This window comes from Cannabis sativa, chromosome 1 (genome assembly GCF_029168945.1).
Source record: "Cannabis sativa cultivar Pink pepper isolate KNU-18-1 chromosome 1, ASM2916894v1, whole genome shotgun sequence".
Lineage (NCBI taxonomy): Eukaryota > Viridiplantae > Streptophyta > Magnoliopsida > Rosales > Cannabaceae > Cannabis > Cannabis sativa.
In genome coordinates this window covers 13,891,961-13,912,638 of record NC_083601.1, presented here as the reverse complement: position 1 = coordinate 13,912,638, position 20,678 = coordinate 13,891,961, and the positions used below count along the sequence as shown (strand labels likewise).

The 20,678-nt window shown below is 34.4% G+C and overlaps 1 protein-coding gene and 1 long non-coding RNA gene across 18 annotated transcripts; one reads left to right on the top strand and one right to left on the bottom strand.

Annotated features, from left to right (window-relative positions):
• Positions 1–248: 248 nt before the first annotated feature.
• Positions 249–19,711, bottom strand: LOC115705129 (uncharacterized). Of its 16 annotated transcripts, none has more exons than XR_009684620.1 (8): positions 19,063–19,610; positions 18,753–18,851; positions 18,039–18,616; positions 17,651–17,884; positions 16,851–17,422; positions 9,577–13,118; positions 596–7,402; positions 249–492 (listed from the first exon to the last, which is right to left on the bottom strand). It is a non-coding gene; the product is annotated as an uncharacterized LOC115705129 (long non-coding RNA). The 16 variants fall into 16 exon arrangements; XR_009684621.1 differs by having other exon boundaries at positions 699–7,402; XR_009684618.1 differs by having other exon boundaries at positions 249–759; positions 860–7,402.
• LOC115705128 (two-component response regulator-like PRR37) lies at positions 12,893–19,061 on the top strand. Of its 2 annotated transcripts, XM_030632368.2 has the most exons (10): positions 12,893–13,035; positions 13,997–14,508; positions 15,675–15,836; positions 15,955–16,088; positions 16,348–16,503; positions 16,867–17,044; positions 17,134–17,569; positions 17,658–17,974; positions 18,096–18,385; positions 18,644–19,061. In XM_030632368.2, the coding sequence occupies exons 2-10, from the start codon at positions 14,136–14,138 to the stop codon at positions 18,767–18,769; spliced, it is 2,172 nt and encodes a 723-aa protein (XP_030488228.2). In that variant the 5' UTR covers positions 12,893–13,035; positions 13,997–14,135; the 3' UTR covers positions 18,770–19,061. The 2 variants fall into 2 exon arrangements, with proteins under 2 accessions (XP_030488228.2, XP_060960427.1); XM_061104444.1 differs by lacking the exon at positions 18,644–19,061 and having other exon boundaries at positions 18,096–18,578.
• Positions 19,712–20,678: the final 967 nt, after the last annotated feature.

The window sequence follows — 20,678 nt, the reverse complement described above, 5'->3', positions numbered from 1 at the left end:
TACTGGCACCAGTGCCAAAGACAGAATCTAGACCTCCCTCTCCAATCTTCATAGCACGCAACCCAAAGGAAACAGACCTCCTTTACTCCTCCCGCCCTCCCATGGGGTTCTCTCTCGACAACCACAATTATTTATTTATTTTTATGTTTTAAAATGGTAAGTATAACACTCTACTAGTTTAGGCGTGGTATCGTGATTTTATATTAATTGTGGAATCCATTGCTAATCAACGTGCTTACTAAAAATCGTGAATAATTAAAATTTTACTTGATTACTATTGAGTTGAAAACAAATAACTCTTATATAGTCGGGATCCCGTGTTTAAAATATTTACGACTGTGATACAAAATACTTGATAGAAAATTTATTGCCTATAGACAATACAAAGTACAATCAGCTGTCCCAAAGATCGTACGCTCCCGATCTAACTACCCTAACATCAATTTTCATCCGCTCGCTCTCACGGTTGCTCACTCTTAGCCTTGCCCTTACCTGCACATGCAAACAGTAACTGTGAGTCGAAAAACTCAGTAAGAAAAGCAAAATCATACTCATAAATATAACCCAAATTACAATTAGGCGCCCATACACCAACCTGTAACCATATCCCCATACCTTAAGTGGTACTAATTTTAGAACGTTCATACGACAATACTATCGACCATAATATCAGCCTATACTCAGTACTCTAGTCGTACCCATGTGATAACGTCGATCAGTATTTGAGCCGAACATACATATATTGGTATCCAATCAACTCTGCGTATATTGATACTGTTATTGATGTAATCTAACAAGCTTAATAAACATGTACGCTAAACATGTAAACAACATATGCATATCATTATACTAATATTACCTCGTTTTTGAATTCAGGTGTGCCGGTCAACCTGGGTGGAACAGCTATTGGACGATTTACAGGCTCATTAATCACAATATTCGTAAATTGATGAGTGACACGCTAAATCACTTTTTGGGGACTTAAAATCAAAACTAAAAGTTTCCCTATCTATGGATAACATGGCAATACCCTAAATATCGTAAAAAATGAGAAAATCTAGGGTGCCCTAAAATGCCCCAACTGGTAGACCAATTCCTAACCAGAAGACCAATTCTTAGGGGGCCTGCCTAGGGATGAACCGGAATTCCAGTTCCTATAGGTCATACTGAATCGGGCGATCGGTTTAGTACAAGAATCCCCAAAAATAACACCAACACCACAAAATGATCCCAAACTGCAGAAAAACTCCTAGAGTACATAAACAACTCATAATAAACCTAATCCAAGCAATAAAACCAAGAAACAACCACTGAAACAAATATCACCATGTGAGAGCAAAGTTTGAGCTCTAAAGTTCAAACTTTGCTCAAACACCCAAACAATTTCAAACCAGCTTAAATAACATCAAAATAACCTCTGAAAATAAAATCAAACACCACTTAACATCACAGAACCCTAATTCCTAAAATCATGCCTAGAAACTTAGCTTGAACTTAGGAAAAACAAAGAGAAGGTAGCTATGATGTTTACCTTGGGTTGAATCACCAAAATCTTGCTAGAAAATCATGAATTGAGCTAAAGAAATCCTCAAAATGTTGTTGGTTTCTCAAGGGTGAGAGAGAGAGAGAGAGAGAGAGAGAGAGAGAGAGAGAGAGAGAGAGAGAGAGAGAGAGAGAGAGAGAGAGAGAGAGAGAGAGAGAGAGTGACTTATTTTCTAATTTTCTATTTTTTTTAATAAAAGGATAAATGCTAATATTTATCTAACACTCATTAATTAATTTCAGATTAACTAACTTAATTAAAAAAATCACTAAAGGACAAATAACTCAAATGGCAAAAGACTAATTTTTCCTTGCTAAGCTAAAAACATCCTTACCACCTAGGGGTATTTTGGTCAAACCTAGTATCTCAAATAATCCCGACATCCAAATGTCTATCTATATTGTCTAGCTATTACTAGAATACTAAACTATATGAAAATGTGACTCTATTGGTCTACGTCGCGCTCCACTGTTACCGAGCATAAAATATGAAAAACATGAAATTTCATATATATATATATAGCACAAAAAATACACCAGAAATTCAAATATATCCCCATAAATTCATAAATCATAATTAAAAGTCTAATTTTTTAATTACCCTAATTATCTGCTAATTTTCATATCAAAATTAAGCGATCTTTACAATTATCCCCCCTTTAAAAGGATTACGTCCTCGAAATCTAACCTAAATAACTCTAGATATTGAGCACTCATATCGAACTCCAATTCCCAGGTAGCATCCTCCACCTTACTGTTTCTCCAGAGCACCTTGACCAAAGCTATGGTCTTGTTTTGAAAGACTTTATCTTTTTTGTCTAAAATTTAAACTGGTTGCTCTTCGTATGACAAATCCGTCTGGAGTTCTAGGTTTTCATAACTCAACACATGAGTAGGATCTGAAATGTATTTCCATAACATAGAGACATGAAACACGTTATGGACTGCTGAAAGTTCTGGAGGCAAGGCTAGACAATATGCTACCAGTCCAACATTTTTGAGAATCTCGAAAGGCCTTGTAACCTAGGGCATAACTTGCCATTTTTCCCAAAACGTTTAATCCCCTTCATTAGAGATACTCATACGAATACATGATCTCTTACCTGAAATTTTACATTTCTACGTTTTGGATCTGCATAGCTCTTTTGCCTACTATGAGAGGCAAGTATTCTGGCCTTGATCTTTTCTATAGCCTCATTGGTCTGTTACACTGATTCTGGACCTAAGTATTTCCTTTCTCCAGTCTCATCCCAGTGAATTGGAGATATGTACTTCCTGCCATACAACATCTCATAGGGAGTCATCCCTATGGTACTCTGATAACTGTTGTTGTATGAGAATTCTATCAGTGGTAGGTATTTGCTTAAGGAACCTTCAAAATCCATCACACATGCACGCAACATATCTTCAAGTATCTAAATTGTCCTCTCGATCTGCCAATCAGTCTGAGGATGGAAAGTTGTACTAAATTTCAGCTTGGTACCCATGGCTTGCTAGAGACTTTGCCAAAATTTTAAGGTAAACTTCGGATCCCTATCCAATATGATGGACTTCAGAGCCCCATGTAACCTCATTATTTCTTTCGCGTATAATTTTGCATACTAATCCACTGTAAAGGTTGTTTTCACTGTTAGAAAATGTGCGGACTTAGTAAACCGATCTACCACAACCCAAATAGAATCAAACATCCTTGTGGTTCTAGGTAACCCAACTATAAAATCCTTGGTGACATCTTCCCATTTCCACTCAGGAAGAGTCAAAGGCTGCAACAACCCTGTAGGTCTCTAGTGTTCAGCCTTAATCTGCTAACAGGTCAAGCACTGGGATACAAATTCTACCCACATCCTTCTTCATCCCGCACCATCAGTAGAAGGGTTTTAAATCATGATATATTTTGGTAGTGCCAGGATGCAGTGAATAAGAAGTGGTATGAGCTTCCTCAAGAATCTCATTTTTAAGTTCCACACTGCTTGGAACACAAACTCTGGTTCTATACAACACCATCCTATTACCTAACACTGTAAAAATTTTAGCTTGACCAGCTAAAACCTCCTCTCGGATCTTCACCAATTCTGGATCAATTAATTGAGCTACCTTAATTCTATCTAACAGATTAGATTGCAATGTCAAATTATTAAGTTTGCCTACAACAAACTCAATACATGATCTGACCATATCATCTGCTAGCTGAGGTGAAATCTTAATCATATTAGTTACTTCCCCAAGACCTTTTTTGCTCAAGGCATCTGCCACCACATTGGTCTTTTCTGGGATGGTAAAAAAATTTATAGTCGTAGTCCTTAACCAATTTCAACCAATGCCTCTGTCTCATATTCAAATCTTTCTAGATAAATAAATATTTGAGGCTCTTATGATCAGTATAAATCTCACACTTCTCTCTGTAGAGATAATGCCACCAAATCTTCAAAGCAAAAACTACCGCGACAAGTTCTATATCGTGAGTTGGCAATTATTGTTCGTACTCCTTTAACGGACGAGAGGCATAAGCGATGACTCAATCAGCTTGCATGAAAACACACCCCAGACCCTATCTGGATGCATTATAGTAAACCACAAACTTATCTTTATTTGATGGTAAGGCCAATACCAGAGCTGTAATCAACCTCTATTTTAATTCCTAGAAGCTTGCTTCACACTTGTCTGTACACAGAAACCACTGATTCTTTTTAGGGAGCTCGGTTAACGGTGTGGAAATCTTAGAAAATCTCTCAACAAACCAACAATAATAGCCAGCTAAACCCATAAAACTTCTGACTTCAGTACTGTCTTCGGTCTCGGCCAATCCCTGACAGATTCAATCTTCCCTGGATCGACCTTGATCCCATCCTTACCGACAATGTGTCCAAGAAAAGACACCTAAGATAGCCAAAATTCATACTTTTTAAACTTGGTATACAATTTATGTTCTCATAATCGCTGCAAAACCATCCGGTGGTGTTGCTCATGCTCTACTTCTGATTGAGAGTATACAAGGATGTCAGCAATAAATACTATAACACATATATTGAGGAAATCCTTCAATACTCTATTTATCAGGTCCATAAAAGTTGTTAGGGCATTTATTAGTCCAAAAGACATAACCAGAAATTTATAGTGCCCACCTAGTACAGAAAGCAGTCTTTGGAATGTCTTCCTCTCGAATTCTCAACTGATGATAGCCTGATCGAAAATTAATCTTAGAGAAGATCGTTTTTCCTTAAAGCTGATCGAATAAGTCGTCCATCCTAGGTAAAGGATACTTATTCTTGATAGTTAGTTTATTTAATTCCCAGTAATCAATGCACATGCATAGGGATCCATCTTTCTTCTTAACAAACAACACAGAAGCTCCCCAGGGTGACGCACTAGGTTGTGAAAACCTTAGGTTAAGCAACCCCTGAAGTTGAATCTTCAATTCTTTAAGCTTTGTCGGAGCCATTCTATGAGGTGCTTTAGAGACTGGTTTTGCTCCAGATGCTAAATCGATAACAAAATCTATTTCTCGCTGCGGTGGTAAATTCAGAAGTTCATTAGAAAATACATCTAGAAATTCCTGAACCACCCTGACATCCTCTAGCCGAATTGACTCAGGCCGTGTGGTATCCAATACAACTGCCAAAAACCCTAGGCATCCATCTTGTAATAATTCTCTAGCTTTTAGTACCGAGATCACTGGAATTTGGGATCCCTAAACTGATCCCACAAATACAAATAGTTCTTCGCCCTCACGTTGGAAGATCGTTATCTTTCGCTTGCAGTCAATACTAGCAGAGTACTTAGATAAAAAATCCATTCTAAGTTTGATATTAAAATCCGCTAATCCCAATTCCACTAAATAAGCACTCAACTCTCCATCCTCAATTCTGGTCGGCATAGACCGAACCAACATTTTGGAGATAACTAATTCTCCACCAAGCAGTAGGGTTCCAAACCTCTTATCATAACCTTTAAATGGTCTACCCAATTTATCAAAATTTTAGCTACCACATATGAATGAGTGGGCCCAGAGTCAAACAATATGGAGAAATATGAGTTATTGACCAAGAGTTGATCTGTAACATCTGAGGGGCTAGCCTCTGCATCAGCCTGCGTAAGAGCAAACACCCTTGTTGGGGCGGGCTTTGCTGCTATCTTCTACTCTTCTTTCTTGAGTTGCGGGTAATCCCTCTTGTAGTGCCTAAGCAAACCACACTGGAAACATTCTCGCCATTTACACTCACTCAGATGGTGCTTCTTATAGTTAGGACATTCAAGGTAAGTGTATCAGGTTTTAGAAGCACCTTGACGGTTGCCACGAGGTAGGAGGAGCAGTGGCTCAACCAACAACCTGAGGTAGGAGGAGCAGTGGCTCCACCAACAACCTGAGTCCCTCGGGACTCCTAGATGCACTCAACTGTGCCCTCAGCTCACAGTGCTTTTCCACCCATATCAGCATAGGTGGTGTTATCATCTGTGGTGATCATGAGGTCGTGTTTAATCTTAGGGCTCAATCCATCCAGATACTTCTCTTTCTTAATAAATTCGGTTGACACAATTCACGAGGTCAACCTAGCCAATCTATTTAATTGGGTTGTATACTCAGTAATGGTCATATTCTCTTTCTGAGTCAGCTGAGTAAACTCTTTCCTTTTTGCACTTCTAACTACCTCGTTGTAATACTTTGCATTGAACAATTCCTGGAACTCTTCTCAGGTAATGGTAGTAACATCCCATGTAAGAGCCACCATATCCCACCAAACCAGGGCATCTTCCTAGAATTGGAATGTGGCACAAGCCACTCTGTTGTTATCGGTGACACATATAAAATTCAAAATCCGTGTAATAACTATCAACCACTATTCGACTTTCATCACATCTAGACCTCCCAAAAAGACTGGAGGTGCTTGCTTGCGGAGCCTTTCGTACAGTGATTCCATCCGGTTCACAGCAGCAACCGGTCCCGCCTACAAAGCAGGGGTAGGAACCATTTGCATTTTAGGAGCATGCATTGCAAGAGCACCCTCCTACCTCAAGCGTTTGATCTCTTCGTCTTGTTCAATAATTCTGGCTTTCATTGTTGCAAACCTATTTTCCCAATCCTAGGTAGCATGCGCCAGGTTAACATCTCCCCGATCGTGTGCCCTGCCTCTAGGGCCTCTACCTCGGCCACGTATATTCAGGGGAAATTGAACTCTCTGATCGCCATTAGATCCGATGGAGTTACCCTAGCTTCTTGTATTTTGCCTGGCATCCATTCTAATAGAACAGCCTACAAAACTAAGAGCTAGCCTGGTCAGATTGCGATCAAGAATAATTTACTAATTATCGCTTATTTTAAAAATTAAAACATGCGCATATTCAGCTATTCGGCTACTAACATGCTTCCTATCAGGCTTTTCTTATAACATAGTAATAAGATAAACTGCTAAAGCAATAAAGACTTACTGAACCATGAGTCGAGCTTATCTCTAATGATGATTGTACATGTCGTGACGACCTTTGGAACACAACCTGGCGACTTTGATACCAAATTATAATACCTTACTAGTTTAGGCGTGCTATCGTGATTTTATATTAATTGTGCAATCTGTTGCTAATCAACAGGCTTATTGAAATTCATGAATAATTAAAATTTTACTTAATTACTATTTTTTTTTTTTTGAATAACTTAATTACTATTGATTTGATAAAAAATAACTTTTATATAGCCAAATCCCGTGTTTAAAATGTTTACAACTGTGATACAAAAGTTGTTGCCTAGCGACAATACAAAATACAACAAGCTGTCACAAAGATTGTATGCTGCAGGTCTAACCGTCCTGACATGTACAATTTTCATCTACTCGCTCTCACGGCTGCTCAGCCTTAGCCTTGCCCTTACCTACACATGCAAACAATAACTGTGAGTCGATAGACTCAGTAAGAAAAGCATAATCATAATTATAAATATAACCTGAATTACAATTAGGCGCCCATACACCCAACTGTAAACCTATCCCCGCACCCTAGGCGGTACTGAGTTTAGAACGTTCATACGACAATACTATCGACCATAATATCAGCCTATACTCGGTACTCTAATCATACTCTAGTTTTACCGATGTGATAGCATCGATTAGTATCTGAGTCAAACATACATCTATTGGTATCAAATACAACTCTACGTATATTGATACCGCTATCGATGTAATCTAAGAGACTTAATAAACATGTACGCTAAACATGTAAATGTTGGGTTTTGTGCCCTAAATAAAACCCATTTCAGTATAATCAGATTTATTAGTAAATAAAGATCAGAAATAATATTTTTATGTTGCATGATTCACATGATTTATTTCATGATTATATATAATGTATAAATTATATTAAGTCCAAAACATATTATTTGTTAATGATTATAGTGTTGTCAGCACAGTGGAATATAATATCTTGATTATATGTTCGAAAGTTTATTCCCTGATTTGTCAATTCACTGGATTTAGATTGGGATGATAATCAGCGATAGGTATTCTTACACCTTAGATAAGTGTTATGTCCTTTCCAGGGCATTGGCAAAGTTTACCAGTATCAGATGTATGGAGTATACATCGGAAGGGACCGATAATGAACTTTGATTAGATATGTTAAAATTTACCGTAATATCTATTCAATTCAATATCACATGTTGATCCTAGATCAAATGATCTTAATCCTGATATGGTTAGGTTCGATCTCAAGAGTATTATACATGTTCTTTGATTTGTTAGTTAAGCCTACTTTTGGGTCAGGGTGATACGTACATTTTGGGAACATGATAGTATAATTGAGTGGGAGCGCTAACATAGATATGGAATCTATAACTTCTACAGGTATTTAGAAGTGAAACGATGATATCCTTCGAGCTTGGCTAAACAGAGATAAATGGTTGAGTACTCATTTATACGGAGCTAAGTGTTTTAAGGATAAAATACATTGAAGGGTGTAATGGTAATTTAGTTCCTATTCAATGTAGATCATCTATTAGAGGATCATTGATCAAATTAGGATTATAACAATGGTTAATTAATAGTGTATCTATATCATGGAACATATTAATAAGTTAGGGAATTTACTTGGTAAATCTGGTTCGGCTTATTGGACGCTCGGTTATATAGGCCCATGGTCCCATACTAGTTGAGACCATACTGCTTTTAAGACTCAGTTAATTGATTTTGATTAATCAATTATAATTCTAAAATTAGATTATGTCTAGTTTATGAATTTTCACTAAGCAAGGGCAAAATTGTAAGAAAAGAGATTCTAGGTTTTATTTGTTAATTTAGAGACTTTATATGTCTAATTAATAAATATATTAAATGACAATATTATTTAATAATTAATTTTCAGTTATTAAATAATTGGAATTGGCATTTAAATTGTTGAATTTGAAAATTGGCGTTTTTTGAGAAAATGAGATGCAGAAATGATAAAACAGCAAAATTGCATAAGTGGGGCCCAATATCCAAAGCCCAGGCCGGCCACTAGTGTAGGCTTTTATCATTTATTTTTTCATTATTTTAATGTCAAATAATTCTAACCTAAACCTAGGTGGTTACCTATAAATAGATAGTGATGGCTCTCATTAACACTTAACTTTGTCAGATGAAAACTGAGCCTCTTTCTATTTACACTAGCCGCCACTTCTTCTTCTTTTTTCTTCTTAAATTTTATTCATCCTTGAGTGAATGAGTGAGTGCCCACACACATCAAGTGGTATCTCAAACATAGTGTGGAAGATTGTGAAGAATCCAATCAACAAGAAGGAGAATCAGCATCAAGGAAGGAGAGAAAGAGATCCAGGTTCAGATCTTGGTGATGCTCTGCTACAAAAAGGAATCAAGGGCTAGAGATCTGAACGGAATGAGTCATTATATTCCGCTGCACCCAATGTAAGGTTTCCTAAACTTTATATGTGTTTATTTCATTGTTTTAGAATTCATATTAGGATGTTAATGAAACATACATGGTAATAAATCTAGATCCTGGTAAAATATATCCAACAGTAAACACATATGCATATCATTATACTAATCTTACCTCGTTTCTGAATCCAGGTGTGTCGGTCAACCTGAGTGGAATAGTTGCTCGACGATTTATAGGCCCCTAAATCACAATATTTGTAAACTGATGAGTGACACACTAAATCACTTTTCGAGGACTTAAAATCAAAACTAAAACTTTCCCTATCGATGGATAACATGGAAATACCTTATATATCGTATATACGGGAAAATTTAAGGTGCCCTAAAATGCCCCAACCGATATATCGATTCCCAATCAGAAGACCGGTTCTAAGGGAGTCTGCCTGGGGATGAACTAAAATTTCGGTTCCTATAGGTCATATTGAACCGATCGACTAGTTCAATACATGAATCCCCAAAAATAACACCAACACCACAAAATGACCCCAAACTGCACAAAAACTTTTAGAGTGCCTAAACAACTCAAAATAAACCTAATCCAAGCAATAAAACCAAGAAACAACCACTCAAACAAATATCACCATGTGAGAGCAAAGTTTGAGCTCTAAAGTTCATACTCTGCTCAAACACAACAACAAACACCCAAACAGTTCCAAACTAGCTTAAATATCATTAAAATAACCTCTGAAAACAAAATCAAACACCACTTAACATCACAGAACCCTAATTCCAAAAATCATGCCTAGAAACTTAGCTTGAACTTAGGAAAAATAAAGAGAAGGAAGCTATGATGTTTACCTTGGGTTAAAACACCAAAATCTTGCTAGAAAACCCTGAATTGAGCTGAAGAAATCCTCAAATGCTGTTGGTTTCTCAAGGGTTCGAGAGATGGGATTGAAGAGAAAGAGAAAGTGGCTTCTTTTCTAATTTTTTAATTTTTTTTGAATAAAAGGACAAGTCCTAATATTTATCTAACACTCATTAATTAATTGCAGATTAACTAACTTAATTGAAAATCACTAAAGGACAAATAACTCAAATGACAAAAGATTAATTTGCCCTTGCCTAAGCCAAAAAGTATCCTTACCACCTAGGGGTATTTTGGTCAAACTTAGTACCCCGAATAATCTCGACATTTCTAATGTCTATCTATATTGCCCTGCTAATACTAAAATACTAAATTATACGAAAATATGACTATATTGGCCTAACATCACGTTCTACTGTTATCGGACATAAAATATAAAAAAATATGAAATTTCATATATAGCACAAATAATACACCTAGAATTCAAATATATCCCCATAAATTCATAAATCATAATTAAAAGTCTAGTATTTGAATTAACCCTCATTATCTGCTAATTTTTATATCAAAATTAAACGGTCTTTACAGTAACACAGCCACTCATGATCTAGCGGACCCATGGCTCATAAACCCGATCAAACTCAGTCATTGCATGGTAGGTACGAGTGTTTTTTTAGCACTAAACTTGCGAACTCGAAACACTCACATGATGTTCAACCCTACATGGGAGCTTCTTAGGTGGGGCATATTGTAAGGACATTTTGTATTTTTCATACTTTAAGATATTATATTCTATTTTTTTTTAAAAAAAATAATATTGTATATTATAGTTACAATAGATATTCTGTCAAGTTTTGAGAAATTTTGAATACTTTAAAATAACACAAATATTTTAAAAAATAAACCCCATAAAGTTTTGGAGAATTACCTCGTATACTGTTTTTTTAATATATTTTTTTTCAAATTTACGGTTTGGGTTTCTAAAGTGGTTGCAGCGCTAGTTATAGGGATTTCTATGTAGAATTCCGTAAAAATGCAAAAAAAAAAAAAAAAAAAAAAAAAAAAAAAAAATTGTTTTGATGTGTAAAAATAAAAAAGCCCCTAAAGTTTATGTATTGTATGTTTACTTTAAAATAATAAAAATATTTTTAAAATTAACAAATATTTTTTCAAAACTCATTTGGAAAATATACATATACATATAGAATTAAAACTAGTAGTAGTTTTCAAAAAATAAAATAAATAAAAAATTGCAAGTAGTATTTAGTTTTTTATTTTTTTTAAAAAAAAAATACTAGTTGTTCTTAGTGCTATTCATAAAGAACTTAATCAAATTCAATCCACATAATCTAATGCAATTTACAAAGTACAGATTGTTTATTTTTTTTACATGCAAATATAGTCAACATAATTAAATCTACATTTATTTATATTTATTTAAAAGTTATAAATACATTAAAGTAATTAGACAAAACTAATACATAATACAAATATTTTTAAAATTTTATATATCAAATATATATTTTATATACAAAATAAAACATAATCTAAAACTATATCAATCTCCTCTTTATACATATAATTTTATTTTTTTTCTTTTATTGTTATTTTTGTTTATTTATTTGAATTTATTGTTAGAGATGTAGAATAATAATTTATTTTACTTTATTGTTGGAGAATTTAAAAAGAATATTTTATATTTTATATTTAAGTGATTTTAATGATGTAAAAAAAAATATTTTATAATTAATATTAAATAATTTAATATTTATAAAGTAATCAATCTAAAATAACTGATCCAATTTGTTTTAGAATAACTTTAAGCTATCATGCAAATTAAATTGAATTCAAAATATAATCGAATACACTATAAATAAAATAATAAAAACTAAATCAGAAGAAAACTCTGAAGTATTCTCGCCTACAAAAAGAGAGAAAAGACTTCTCCATTTTTACTAAGTGTATAAAAAAAGCATAAAAAGAAAAGGAAAATACTAAATATTCTATCTTTTTTATTTTCTTTTATTTTAATATCTAACATAAAAATATTAATAATATATAGTATACAAATGTAAAAGATAATTTCCTTAAAAAAGACCTAAATTGATTCAGGCATGATATAAATTTGATGGTGTGGAACTCATTTGTATTATATTATATTATATTATATTATTAATAATTGGTATGGGAAGAACAAAAGTAGGTGTGGTTGTGGATGGAAAAGCGAAAGTGGCTTCGAAAATAGAAAGGATTTGCAGCCACTTCCTTTGGGAAACCTTTTACTCATCAGAGAGAACGCCACGTGTCGAATACGGATCTGACGGATCGCTTCTGGATCCGCGGTAAACAATTCACAGCCCAGCTATAGATATTGGAGCGCACTAGAACATTTTCCTCTTACGTGGCGTCCTACGTGGCAACCTTTATTCGCTCCATTTAGAACTTTGTAGGGACAATTCTAATATCTTTTTTCTCATTTATATCATATATCCATCGCTTCCATTTACCTTTCCAACCTTCCTTCTTTCTCTACCAATAATTTTTCTTTTCAATTATTTTTTTTTAAATATAATTTGGAAAAAAAAAATGGTACAAAACTCACTGAGATTTCTCAAACTCTACAGAAAAAAATAAATAATTTTTTTTAAAAAAAAAAAATTAACTTCATAGGAAAAAAAAAAAGAAAAACCTCTGGTTTCTAACTTTTGAACTTTATTCCACCATTGGCGATTATCATCCAAGTTCGAATGAAGTTTTGAGAGAGAGGTATTCTCACTTTGTATAAAGTAGCAACTTGTTGCTCAATGTTGATTTTCTTTTCCTTATTTGTTTCTTCATCTTTTGTTTGGCTGTTAAGAAAATTTTAAAGGAACACAACGGGAAAAATGTTATAATGAAGGAACGAGAGTATTTGATTTTTCACAGTATAGTGTTTCCGAGTACTACTCACTCATTCACTGAAAAATGAAAAAAAAATATGTATATATATGTAGTATATTTGTATTTACTGAATTATTTGGCTTTCTTTCTCTTCCCGCTCTCTAAATTGTTTGCATGTATTCTATAAATTCATAAATTAATATATATTTTATCTCGGATAATTGAAGTGTTTTTTAACGTTTTGATGAAATGAAAAGGAAAATGACCTTTGGAATTAAGTGTTCTGAAATCTTCCAAAGAACCTCTTTCTCACCATATATTAGCAAACCCTATAAGTTTTAATTGAGTTGAATATGCATGATTAAAGTCTTACACACTTGTTAATTGTTTGAAGATTCATGAGTTTGGTATATCATGATGCTGTTATTATCTCTATATCAAAAGATGGTTTGATATGAACTTTATATTCAGGAACTTTTTTATTCTTATTTAACCATATAGGTGTGCTTCTGTTATTTTTTATGTCCATTATCTGGGTTCAGTTTTTGTTAATTATACTGTTATATGCATCAAAAAAAGCTACGGTCAAATTTATATGTGCTACATACCTTGTATACTTTTGATCGCAATATAGATTGATAGTGGGAAAGTAGTAGAGATATGGGAATAGAAAAGGATCATAATCATTTCCTTCCCTTTTATTTGTTGTGTCTAATTCAACTTTTCCTCATTTTATGCTATTGGGACTTTGATCAGAACACACAGACACACACATATGCTATCCACCTTATTCTTCTTATTGGTTTCTGATAGCAATATATTTGTACTTATTATTTGTCTTTTGTAGAGGATCTGTGAAGGGGCTTTCTGTTTTACTTGAGCCTGTATTTTTGTCACAACGGGATGTGCAAGAACTCTTGTGGATCAGCTTTCTCGCCAGCTCTATCCATTACCCTTCTCATCATTGATCTTATTGAATCTGGTTGATGAAAATGGTCCAGATGAATAATAAAGCTCCCGTAACCAATGATGAGCTAACTGAGCTGAATCACCGGATTCAAGATGGGAAAAAAGAAAGAAGGGAGAGGGTTACGAGAGAACGCCAAGGGCTCTCAGAGGAACATGAATCTAGGATCAATGAAGATGTGCAACAACATGTCAGCAATGGGGAGATTGGAACAGTACAGGCTCTGGAGAGGAGTCATTCTGGCCAGCGGAGGTCTCAGCAACAGCCTCAAGGACATTTGGTTCGCTGGGAGAGGTTCCTAGCTTTCAGGTCGCTAAAGGTTTTATTGGTGGAAAATGATGACTCAACTCGCCATATTGTCAGCGCGCTACTAAGAAATTGTGGCTACGAAGGTCAGTACGTTTCAGCAACATGAAATGATCATTGCATTTCTCTTATGCAGAAGTATACACTCTATGTTAATGGCTTTATGTTTGATTATTGACGGAGATGACTTTTAAAGTAAACACTGTAGTAGATCTTATGAATAAACTTGATGTTATATGATATGAAAGGAAACCATGTTTATTTGCTCCACTACGAGTAATAATATCCATGGTCTAATAGTTGTTGTCACTAACCATAACCTAGAAAGAGTGGTCTTAGGATTAGCCTCGCTGATCCACACCTCACCTCTTGTAGAGAAGGTCAAGGGTTCAATCCCTCCCCCGCCCTCCAAAGAAAGATATAACAAACAGAAAACGAATCAAAAGAATAAAAAACAAACAAGTAAGGTGAGCATGGCACTATTATTAGACTAAAGCTTGTTTTAGTTTAATATAAGTAGATCTTATTTCTGAAATGTTATTTTCCACCATCTAATTACACACATTTCTAGACTGATCCCCTGATCTTGTGGCAGCGCTCTTTTTCTGAGTTCCTATCAGAAATGCTGAAAACTATTAAACTAGTTTTTGTTACTTATTTATTTTCTTTTGTTTTAACACTACATTTTAACAACAGTTCCTATACTCTGGTGCTTCACGTGTCTATTTGTGCTATTTTGATGTTCATATTTATAGTCTAGCGGGAAGTTTTTTAGTCATTTCGTTCATGAAGGGTCAAGTACAATTTCTTGACCTAGCTTAGATTTTGACATAGAACCATTCTTGAGGATACTACAGTGGGTTACTTAGTTTGTAGAGTATGTTTATGTGTACCTTCTAAAGATAACCTGGTTATAAGTATGATATTCTCGAAAAGAAAAACATGTTGCTCCAGACCTGTTGGCAATTGACATCTTACTTTCTAGCTATGATAATTAGACATTCAGTCGCTATATTTATGTCATGCTTTCTTCATCATCATTTTTCATATATGTGTTCAAGTTATGGTAAGCTATTTAAATATTGTTATTTTATTTGACCATGTTTTATTTCCAACGCAAACTGCTTGGTATAATATTACATAAATGTTAGCCAGAAGCTTTGATTTAGTTTACATCCTAAAAGTCAAAACTAGAATTTTATTGGTTCCCTCAATAAACTAACAATTATTCAATGTATTCTCATATTGGCAGTTACAGCTGTAGAAAATGGCAGACAAGCTTGGAAAGTCTTAGAAGATCTTGTGACAGATGTTGATCTCGTTTTGACTGAGGTAGTCATGCCCTGTTTATCTGGTATTGGTCTTCTAGGCAAGATCATGAGCAAAAAAACATGCAAGGACATCCCTGTAATTAGTGAGTATATTTCCTTTATTTTGGATTTAAAATAATACTTTTTTCTCTAGTATCTTTTTGTAATTTATACTTTTAACTAATACATTTATTGTGTGTGTTTGTGTTTGTGTTTTCACAGTGATGTCTTCACATGATTCTAGGAGTATGGTCTTTAAGTGTTTATCGAAAGGTGCCGTTGACTTTTTAGTGAAACCTATTCGAAAGAATGAGCTGAAAAACCTTTGGCAACATGTTTGGAGAAAATGCCACATTGTGAGTTGCAATCTATTTGATTTATTATATCATGGACCAATTCACCTTGAGGTTCAGGTTTCTTCTCATTTATGCATTTTTGTTTTTCATTAAGCACCAATTGTCGAACTATACCAAAGAAAACAAACAAAAAAATGGCTTCAATCTTTGCTTGATAAAAAATATGTTTTATGTAATGCAAACATCACTTAATTGACATAATACCATTAAACACAGAAATTTGCTCGAGTTGTGCATTAATTTTTCATATTTTCATCAGTCTAGTAATAGTGGAAGTGAAAGTGGTATATGGATTGAAAAGCCTTTAAAGTCAAGAACTGTGGAACATTCAGACAACAACAGTGGCAGCAATGATGAGGATGATACTGACAGCATTGGTCTAAATTTCAGGAATGAAAGTGACAGTGGAACACAGGTATTTCACTAAATTTCATGAAAGAGTTTTGTTTTTTTTTTTTTTTGGTGGGAATGAAGTTTTATGTCTTTGTATTTACAGAAATATTAGCGAAATGTTAGTTTCCACATGAAGTTTTATGTTTTATGTATCAAGAAACTACTATAATTATGTTAGTTTCCACACACCTAGTTTGGAATTTGTCTATCACAGCACCCATATATCTATTTACCATGTTTGCATATTACTCATTTGATCTTGGTGGAGGAATATTCATGTAAGAGTTTTTAATACTTTTATGTATATGTAAGTGGAGAAGGAATGATAATTAGCAAGATAAGAAAACAAGAAAAAGAATGAAAACTTACTACTGAGCTTTTACAGAGCTCTTGGACAAAGAGAGCAGAAGTTGACAGCCCTCAGGCAGTGTCGTGGGAGCAGTTTGCTGATCTTCCTGATAGCACTAATCATCAGGTCAATCATCCAAGGCAAGAAGCCTTTGGAAACAACTGGGTACCTGAAAATGCAACAGTAACACCACGCCCACATAATGATGAGCTTGGTAGGCAAATTTTCCTAACATCTTTTTTTTTTTTAACTTTCTTCCATTCTCGATCATTCTCTAAGTTATGATTTATTTAAATTGTTTAGACAAAAAAGTCATGGGAAAAGACTTGAAAATAGGATTACCTAGCCTTCTTGAAGACACAAGTGAAAAAGGGCTGACCAACATGGAAGGTACTAATAAAGATAAATGTTCTGAACTGAACTCAAAGAAAGATGATCAGGAGCAGGAGAAAAGGGAATTAGACCTCAACAATGAAGAACCGAGTGCAGAAAAGACCCAAGCTGTTGATCTGATGGGTGTCTCCAATTATAGTATTGATCCTCACATGGAAAGTGGAGTTCTTGATGTCCCAAACGAACTCTCCAAGGCTGCCTGCATGAGAGATAATGCCAACCATGAGAATAAAGAAACACCTTTTTTTGAGCTCATTTTAAAGAGGCCAAGAGATATCCAAGATACTGGAACCAGCGCACACGATCGAAATGTTTTGAGACATTCCGATATTTCAGCTTTTTCAAGGTATAGAAATATTTTGTGTTGATATAAACATGCTCAATAACAATTAACTCTAAATTTAAGAATATAACTAAGTCCCATTACCATGCAGGTATAACATTGTTTCAACTGCAAACCAAGCTCCAACAGGGAACATAGGGAGCTGTTCTCCTCTAGATAATAGCTCAGATGCAGCAAAAACAGAATCAATCCCAAATTTGCAATCTGATTCAAATGGTACACCTCCCAACCAGGGTTCCAATGGTAGTAGCAACAATAATGACATGGGATCCACTACGAATAATGCTTTTACCAAACAAGTGGCTTTTGCAGAGAGGCCTACAAACAAATCCACAATCAAACTCCAATCAAACACTGGTTTCCAACAAGTGCAAAATGGCCAAGCCTCCCTTCAGACTATTATTCAAGGTAAATACTCGAATATGATGCCTCAGTAATTAATTCAAATAAGACACAAGCAAAGGCCACATACCACTTCATAATAACTTTTCATCGATGTTGATTTGTTTTACAAAAACTATGGCAGCAGATGCTTCACAGTGTGGTTCATCCAATGCATTGAGAGCACCCATGGAAGGCAATATTAGTAATCACAGTCTCAACAGGAGTGGGTCAGGTAGTAACCATGGTAGCAACGGACAAAAGAGAAGCACCAATGCTTCAAACTCCAGAGGGAAAAAGACAGAAAGTGAGAGTGTGGTTACTGGAAGAGGGAAAACCATTGAAGGAAGTGAATCGGATGGAAATCGATTTGCACAAAGAGAAGCTGCTTTGAAAAGATTCCGCCAGAAGAGGCAAGAAAGATGCTTTGAGAAAAAGGTAAACAGAAAATCACCCCCCTTATTTTCTCTAAGAAGTAAATCATGGAAACAAACAAGTAGGAGTCTGAAAGAAGGAAGTTTCATTTTCAACACTACACATTTGAACCATCATCTTTGGGATCCAGTTAGTATGAAGCTTTTTGGGAAAAAAAAAAGGAAAAGAACAGAAAATTGTTTCCCTGAAATATAAATAATTGATCTGTTTCCTTTGAAGTTCCATATTGCTGACCTGAAGCATTAATTTTTACTTTTTCAGGTGAGATATCAGAGTAGAAAAAAACTGGCAGAACAAAGACCCCGAATTCGAGGACAATTTATTAGAAAGGGAATGAATGAAAACAAGGGAAAAGGCATAAATTACGAACCTGAACCAATTTCATAACAGGAGCCATTAGAATCCTTGATGCAGATGTGGTGCGTTTGCAGTAGATAGTTACAGAGCTTTTATGATTGAATATATGGGACTGTATTAATATTGAAGGTGTATAAGTAATATGCCAACGGCTGTGCTAGGATTAAGTACTACAATTCTACTAAATAGAAGGTGATAAACCCTCAAAAAGAATAGAGCCTTCTCTCAATAAATCACTTTAAGTGGGTGTAATATTATTATTTCATGACTAGATGATCATTTTAACTTGAATGGATGGTTGAAGAAACTCTTTTCCTGTTTACCTTTCTTCTTTCCTTCTTCTTGTGTTGTTTCTTGAAATATCAAACTTGCTTTTGTGTATATATATCATTCTGAAGCTTTTTCCAGCCAATCAAGTACTGTGCTTCTCTGGTTATATATATCTGCAGAGAGTTCAGTCGTAGAGAAACATTAACAGAAGGTTTTTCAATTAAATAAACTGAAAAACTCACGTACCAAAGAGTTTTCATAGATTATGATATGGTAACATTGTACAGAGAAAACTCAAAAGTTTGGATTCAAAGATTTACAGGGTGGTGATAGAAATAGGAGATTATTTCCATTGATGAGTTAGAGAAATAGAGAAAGAAGCTGACCAGAGAGTGTGATGGGCTGAACCATATTGGGCTAAAGTTGCAGTATAAAAAGGACGAGAGAAAAGAAAGAAGAAAGGCAATGCCTTTTATGACCTCTTTTATTTTGGCTTAAAAAAGATTAAATGATCTCCATTATTATTATTATTAAAAGAAAGAAAATGTATTGGTTAAAATGGTATTAGCAACGGCATACCAATGTCTTTTTCTGGAATATGTTGTTGAATCGTTGTTGTTAGTGTTCAGGTGAAGGTGAAGGGGGTGGAGGTTGAGGGGAGGGAGAAGATGGTAAAATCAAGTATAAGAAATAAATGCTGAGTTGGCGTTGGACTATTGGGTAGTGTTGAAATGATGTTGTGGTGAGTTTGGTGTCCACGTGTGTAAGGCTGGAAACGAAATTCGGTCGCGTTTTACGAAGAGGTAGTTGAGGCCATCCATTTTGATACAGAATATCGGGTCAGCATGAAGGGGCCCTTTCACTTGGCTACCACACTTCCACGTGTCCCTTTCCTCTATGTTTTGTTTTCCATTTCCACTAGTCTACTACTGCTGGATAAATATAAATCTCTCTCTCCTTCTTCCAAAATTTATTCATTCACGTTTGCATTTGCACCATATTTATTATTATTATTTTAATTAATAAAAATAATAGTAATTAGTTAAAATATAATTTTAGGTCTGGTACCAATCTTTAATCGCTATAAATTTAGAAAAAAAAAATCTAAATTTTTTATTTAAACTAAGAAGATAAATTCCACTTTCGCAGCTTTTGAAGAAATGATAATTTTTTTTTTCTTTTGTAAGGATGAATTTTCTTTAAATTTCTAAATACACATATCTTCTGAAAATAAAATAAAAGAGAAGTTAAATTTGGACTGGAAATTTGTTGTCGGCTATGTATTTGTTTTTTCATCACAAACTAAATACTAATATGCTCGTGACGAAAAAGTTGTAAGAAAAAAGAAAGAATAATAATTAAGCTGGACTGTATTTGGCATGACTTCAAAAGTAGGAGCTTAAAGGTTTTAACCTTTTATTTATTTATTTATTTATTTTTAACAGTGTTTTTATACTTGGAAGATTTTATTTGAAAAGTCAGTATGATCAAATTATTCAGAAAATAAAAAATTAATTTAAAATTTTAATAAATGCCTATAAAAATAAGATAAATCTGTGGTGAAGTAAGAGTTGAATAATGAATAAGTTTTTTTTTTTCTTAAAAAAATAACTTGTCCTTCATTGGATAAAACAGAGAATACAAAACAAATAAGTTCACAAGAAAAGTA